Source organism: Lycium barbarum, chromosome 2 (genome assembly GCF_019175385.1).
Source record: "Lycium barbarum isolate Lr01 chromosome 2, ASM1917538v2, whole genome shotgun sequence".
Classification (NCBI taxonomy): Eukaryota; Viridiplantae; Streptophyta; class Magnoliopsida; order Solanales; family Solanaceae; genus Lycium; species Lycium barbarum.
The window spans coordinates 48,158,037-48,165,650 of record NC_083338.1 but is presented as its reverse complement, the minus strand read 5'-3'; the positions used below and the strand labels follow the sequence as shown (position 1 = coordinate 48,165,650).

The following is a 7,614-nucleotide window of genomic DNA, read 5'->3' as shown; positions in this document are numbered from 1 at the left end:
GCCGTACCCAGAATTATCATACATACAGAATATACAGATGTCAGAAGATATATACCAAAAGTATTTGCTCCGGATCAAAGGAGCTCTTCAAAATAGCAGAATCTGAGTCCTAGACTGGCGGTGTATCTTCAGGTGCGTCTGTACCTGCGGGCATGTAACGCAGCCCCCGAAGAACCGGGGGTCAGTACGAAAAATGTACCGAGTATGTAAAGCAGAAACATAACAAGCATAATCATAGTCTGAACCAGAAGTACAGAGTTATAGCGGATAGAACCATAAGTGAAACGGACGGATAGAATCATAATATCCTACAGATATAAACAGATCCCGGCCCGCACACCGAGGGACGCGGTGAACAATGCAGAGGAATATGCACGATAACAGAACCTGGCCCGGGACGCAGTGAAGGAAGCATTGAGACATCTACGAACAGATTAATGAGAAACCACATACATACAGACTCAACATACAGACTCAATCGAACTGAAGGGTGCTAGACGGCGAGTCAAGTCAGAGTATCCGGATAGTATGCATAATACACGCCTATGTCCTACTTGGGAAGGCACGACAAATTATTATCAGGATCCGATTCTCAGATGTCCAGAAATCATTTTGTAAGATTTGCATAAAAATAGTCATTTCATAATCACAATAATAGTCCAGATGTTTTCTGAGAAAATCGGACAGAACCAAAGTAATTAAGGTTATACAGAAGACATCGGGCCGTGTGGGCCCGCCTCGGACCAACTCGAGGCGATATATGTAAATTACTGATAATAGACCTTATGAGGTCATCCATAATCATTTGGAAGTATTCCGACTCCGTTTAGGAAAGTTTTATACAAAAGTTCACTTTAGGGACAAGTTATAAGAGAAATGATTCAATCTTACTGAAGGAATTGGAGCGGATTTCCATCTCGAATTCCGAGGAACGGAGTCGTACTTAAGGCTTGCGGCCGAGCCTATTACATTCAGAACATGCCTAAGAATGAAGGGGTAGGCTTTACATACCTTGGTTGCATCCTACGCTCGTCCAAACTCGATTCCTGTTTCGCTCAAAAACTGCAAATGGTCACATTTACCAGTTACTATTCATGAGACTTAACATTTCTAACCTTAACCAATACTTGTCTATAAGAATTTGGGCAGCACCTCCCCTATACATATAGCCTCCCCGAGATTCAACTCGGCTCCAAACAACCAACAACAACCCAACAACAATATCAACAACATCAACAATTATCATAATTCATAATATACACAATTAGTCTACTTTACGACATAATACAATAATCCTCATTTCGACTTCACGCTCCCAAATCAATACCAACATTCTCTCATTTATTCTAATCAAAGTCCTTACAATACCATTCAGAATCATATCATAACATTTCTACAATATATACACGAGATATACACAAGATATACAAACATGCAAACTTTCCATCAAGGCCATAATCTATCCAATTCTCCTAATCTTTAACATGCCAGTTCATAACACATTTCCATCTTCCAAGTTTATCAACATTAACCATCATTTGCACCTTAACCACTTCATTTTCTTAATTTCATAAGATCATACTAAACAACATACTTTTCGACAACAACTTAACAACAAATTCTTCATGTTAGCTTAACCCCTTATTCTTCCACCTACTTCACTACAACACAATTAACATACTAACAAAATTTAGTTCATTTTCCACCATCAACACAACACCACACGGCTACATTCCATATTTCCAATTTCCATCGAATTCATTCAACTTTCATTTCTAATACAATTTTCACCATAACTACAACTAGAATACAACATAAAAATTCAACTCATTACATCAATACATCAACACACACACACGGCCACTTTCCAACAAACACACCCACTTTGCAAACTTCCATATTTTCACAAATTCTATTCATTTCTACATTCCACAACATGAACAAAGCTCCATAACATAATAAAAAGGGATGGATTCTTACCTTTTCCCAACTCTTCCACTTGCCACAATTGGTAGTTTCTTGCCACAATAATTATACCAACTTGAAGAGCACCTTGAGCTTAGTAGAAATTTTTAAAAGAGATGGATTTTTGAACCAAGAATTAAGCTCCAAGAATTTTTCTTTCTTTTTCTCTTTCTCTTTTCTTTGGCCGAATTCTCTCCTTCTTTTTCTCTTGTTCTCAATTTTTCTTGAACCTTCTATGAATAAACATGTATTATTTACCTCTTTATATTAATTAGTCATGTGACTAATCACATGACTTATGGCCATGGGTTTGGGCCAACATGGCCGGTTGGGCCTCCAAGTTTGGGCCTTATTTTTCCTTTTTATTTTTGAGCCCATTTGGTTAGAATTCTTGTTTTGTAATTCCCGAAACTAATTTCCATAATTCCTATTTTGTCCTTGGCCTCCTTTCGTAATTCCACGCCAATGTATTCTTAACCGACACGCTCATACCAAGTAAGGTCCAAATATAGCCTCATTCATTACAAGCCAAGTTATCTCGGATTTTTCGAAAATGCAAAAATGCCGGATGTAACACCTAATTGGTTAGAGGGCATTTTAATTGACCGGTAAAATTTTGGATTTTGATGTTTTTATGCCCGCCAAAATTCCTCAAATTGAATACTAATGAACTGTTAAGAGTGAAAATTAGGTGACGGCTGAGTAACCTAACCCCCGTAGAAATTTGAAACCATGAGACATACAAGTGTGTGATAGTTGAATTGATACCAAAGCAAAAATTGTACAAAAAATTGGCAATTGTGGTCATTTAAGAATATAACCTAAATATAGATGGTACAAAATTGTACGGACCATATTTTAGGTCGTATAAAGGTGGCTCTATGACATAGGTTCTATCTTATAAGTATATGCTTCTATACGGACCGTATAATTTTATATGGTCTGTGAAAGTGGCTCGTATTTTGAGATAGAACCTCTGTTGGTTTTGTCTCACATAGTCATGATTGGATACGGACCGTATAATTTTATAAAGTCCGTGAAAAACTTATACGACCACCAAAAAAAATCCAAAAAGATTTTCTATTTTTTGTGTTACTTTAATTTCTAAAACCCGTTACTAACAAAAGATCTTTTGCAGACATAGTCCAAAAACATGGTGCCAGAAGGGGTGTTGGGCCTCGAGCTGGTAGGGGCCGAGGCCGAGCCCAAGACGAACCAGAGATATATCATCGCCTGAAAGATGAGACCTCCGATGATAAGGTCATACATACAAAGAAGGTTCGGGTGGCTACAAAACCTTCACCCGAAACCATGACTCCTTCCACCTCTGCACACTCCAAAGAGGGAGAAGGAGAGTCCTATGAAGCTGGGTCTGAGAGTGCAGAGGCTGCGTGTAGCGGGTCTGCGTCAGGAGAGCCTTCGGTGAGTGAGGAAGGTACAAATGAAAGTGGCTCATCTAAGCCCACAGATACCCTGGCTCCAAATTATGATTGTTCCTCGAACTCAATTCAAAGCAAGAGCAGGTTGGTTTTGAGGAATAAAACACTACCGAAGGACGCATTGCGATTCGGGGTTAAAGGGTCCAAAAATCCATATGAGGATGATATTTCTCTCACCAAGCAAGGAGGGAAGCGTAGCGACTCGTGTTTGAGGGTCTCGAGGATTATCCCAACACTGCCGAGACCCTTCGATTCTATAGGTCGGGGGTGTTCGCTGAGCCTCCGGGAGAGTATGGCCCGGTCATTGTGTGGGAATTCTATGCTAGCTACGGGGTCGGGTTGTTGAAAAGGAAGAAGCCCAGCCAAATGAATCCTCAGCTCCCAATGCTTGATGAAATCAAAGTGAGGAATGTAAAAGAGGATATCTCTGTCGCTACTATCAACAAAATCTACTTCGGGGATGATTTTTGAGCGCCAGAAAATGAGAAAGAGTACTTAGAAAAATTAGAGCGCTGAAATCATAGGACGATGATTAGATGGGCAGCTGTAGTAATTGCCAATCCAGAGGTAGAATGGGTGAGTAGTCCCAATTCGAAGATAGTCAAGGATACACTCAATAGGGAGGCCAGATTCTGGTGGCACCTGATGAAATATAGACTACTTTTGACTCAGAATGACAACACTATCACGGTTGTTCAGGCGAAAGCTCTTGCCTCAATGATGACTCGGTATCTGGTAAATGTGGGGTGACTGATAGCTGATGATATTTGACAGAGAGCACCCTAATCTCAGACCTCGTTGGCATTCCCGTGTCTTATCATGGAGTTGTGTAGAAGAGCCAAGGTCGTTCACATTCCATACCGAGACCACTGCACTAAGGACACTCAGTTTGAGGATTGGCGAAAGGGTAAGAATGAGGGTGCGGCAGAGATATTTGTGGCACCACCCAATGGAGATGATAAGACTTAGCACGAGTCAAATTTTGGGTCCACGGGAGATGCTACTACTACTGGTCCTGCTATTCTTGAAGATAGTAGTAATGATGCTAAGCATATGCCCCTGGCACTGAACCTAGTACTGTCATTGTTGTTGTTGCTGCAACTGCTGCTATACCACCACCACAATCTGCTGCTGCGCCCGCTACTTCTGCGAGTGCTACAACTTCATCTGTTCCACCACCACCAGCGCAGTCTGGGGTTGATCTATTGACATTCTCTAGAGCGAATTACCGAGAAATAGCCTTCAAAACATTAAAGGCTGAAAAGCAAATCGGGGTAATCATGGACCATCATAAGCCCTAGATAACCAGGCAAATCAACAAAACATTCGATAGGAATATGAACAGTCTCACAAGGTCTTCCGTAATTGATCAGATGGGTTTGAGATAAGACTGGCTGCTTTTGAGTAGACAACACCCGAGGTGGCTCAGCATCACTAGGGGCAGAGTTAGCAAAGTTAAAGGCTGAGTTTGAAGCACTGAAGGCGCAAAAGCGAGTAGAGGAACCTGTTCTGGCACCACAAGCCAACTTGGATATTGAGATCTCTGTTAAGAACCTGCCCAACTCAGAGGAGGAAAAAGAAGAGTTAGAGAAGACCCGAGCAAAATGGCCGCTAGATGTCGTAGATCAGGTAGTTAAGAATTTGGGGGAGTGAAAGAAAAGGTTGCGTCATGAGGAGGCGGAGATGATTCAGGTTGTTGCACTGAAATCCCTGCGTGAGAATTATCCAGATCCCAAAGGTGTGTCTGGTAGTTAGTGTCACGACCATAACCGGAGGGCCACGGCGGGTACTCGGAGCTAACCCACTGAGCACCACTGAATATACGCCTCATACTTATTTCTAGGTGGGCCACAAAGCTAGTTCATGGGCGTCATACTTTGTAAGGGCATATATCACAGGATAATGGCACATCCCTATATGATCATTAATAACTATGCCCATAAACATAAGCCAACAAGGCTGCCAAAATATAATATAACAATATGAATTGATAACGATATGTGACTTCTAGCTATACACATCAGTTTACAAGCCTCTATATAGAGTACAGGAATCCATGAAGACAGGGCAGGACTCCGCAATGCCCAAGTATGTATGTGTGTATATATCTATATATATATTACACCCCGTAGTTCTATACATTGAAATTCGTAAGTGTCAGTTGCCCCAAGTGTGGATTTTGGAGTTACTTTCAAGGGCATGTATGGTTGCATGCGTTTAATTTACGATCATGAAGATTTAGTTTAGGTAATAAGCCACGACAGGATTAGAAAGTAGGGAAATTTCGAAAACTAGGGTTGATGGACCGACTTGGAGGGAGGATATCTTTTGGAACATAACGAGTTTTCAGAAAAAGCAAAAGCCCTCGTAACCGTAAGCTAAGGTGGGGCCCACATGTCAAGGTTTTATAAAAGACATATGAAAAGTAATATGAGTAGTACATGGGAAGTTGAGCAAGTCTTAAGAAGGAACCTTAAGCCAAATATGGGCATAAGCCCTCCGAAAGGATAATTTTAGGATACGTTTTCGGATGATTTGACTTGGAGGGGCCAAAACGCTATTATAAGTTTGAAATTTGGAAACACAACAAAAAATAAAGTTGTAGATAATTGAAAGAGCTTTCCAACCATAAGTCGTGGGCCCTCATACAATATCAGGATCAAGAGTTATGGTCATTTTTAGAAAAAGACTCCAAGCTGCCAAATGGCTTCTGCGGGTCCCACTTGAGAAGGTCAGTGGAACTGACTTAGGAGGGGTATAAATACCCCCATTAACTCCATTGTTTTAGAATTTTACATTCTCAATGGTCCTAGAAACTTCCCAACACAACCCCCAAAACATTTATATCTCATTAAATCAAGAATTTAACAAGATTACACTAAACTAGTCTATGAAAGGTGATTGTTCTTGCTTCGGCTTGATGTTGTGGAAAGTTTGGTGCTGAAGAAAGTTCGTGTGGCTGAGTTTCTTCAAGTATAAGGTATGTTCTTCACCCTATCCATTATGTTAAGTTGATTTGAAGATTTAGCAAGTCTTAAAAGTGAAAATAGTTATTGAGGAAAGGTCATAAAGTGTTGTGTTGTAGTTGTTGTGTTATGGACTGTTTTGAGCATGTTCTGGCCGTGTGGTTGGGCTGATTTACATGTATATGGATGGTATCTAATGTTGTTGGTGTGTTCATGAGATTATGCTCTTTGATTGGAAAGAAAGGAGGTGTATATTGTTGTTGTATGTTGAAAAACATCGTGTGGGATGCTTTATGGAATATTTCGGTGTTGATAATGGTGTTGTTGATATTAGTGTTGATATTGTTGTTGTTTTGTTGGTATTGTGATTTCGGGCTAAGGATACAAACATGGGAGATGCTGCCAAAATTTCGGTAGATCCTAGAAAGAGTGAACTTAAAAGCTTAGGATAAGCACTTGGTAACGAGCCTAATGATAATGTGAATTCCCTTGATTGTAGATTTGCGAGTTTGAGAAGTAGAAGTTGATCGAATAGATAAGCTTCAAAGTATGTAATGTTATCCCTTCCTTATTTTTGGCATGAATTACATGAAGTGATCGAACGACGAACATACATGACTCCATTGAACTTTAATTCTCAGTAGTGCTTCACATGACAGCTGTCTTTGATTCTCAAGGGTTGGTTCATTCTGTTTATTTTTGTTGAGTTCTAAATGGTGATTCAGTTTGTACATGATTGCTCTTAATATTCTATTCGTGCATAATGTTATGGCATCACTTCACCGAGTCCCTTACTAGAGGGCCTGGTACGTATTCGTGCATATTCTTAATGTATCACTTCACCGAGTCCCTCACTAGAGGGCTGGGTACGTATTTGTGCATATTGTTAATGTATCACTTCACCGAGTCCCTCACTAGAGGGCTGGGTACGTATTCGTGCATATTGTTAATGTATCACTTCACCAAGTCCCTCACTAGAGGGCCGGGTATGTATTTATGCATAGTGTTAACGTATCACTTCACCGAGTCCCTCACTAGAGGGCCGGATACGTATTTGTGTACAGTTTCATTGCATTGTTTACCGAGTCCCTCACTAGAGGGCCGCGTACGCTATATATTTTATCGAGTCCCATAATGGGTCGGGTACGCTATATATTTTACCAAGTCTCATAATGGGACGGGTACGCTATATATTTTACCGAGTCCCATAATGGGTCGGGTGCGCTATATATTTCACCGAGTCC

At 40.6% G+C, this 7,614-nt stretch overlaps 1 protein-coding gene across 1 annotated transcript; it reads left to right on the top strand.

Moving 5' to 3' along the window:
* Positions 1–3,276: 3,276 nt before the first annotated feature.
* LOC132628549 (uncharacterized) lies at positions 3,277–5,057 on the top strand. Its single transcript, XM_060344325.1, has 3 exons — positions 3,277–3,488; positions 4,480–4,678; positions 4,887–5,057. The coding sequence occupies exons 1-3, from the start codon at positions 3,277–3,279 to the stop codon at positions 5,055–5,057; spliced, it is 582 nt and encodes a 193-aa protein (XP_060200308.1).
* Positions 5,058–7,614: the final 2,557 nt, after the last annotated feature.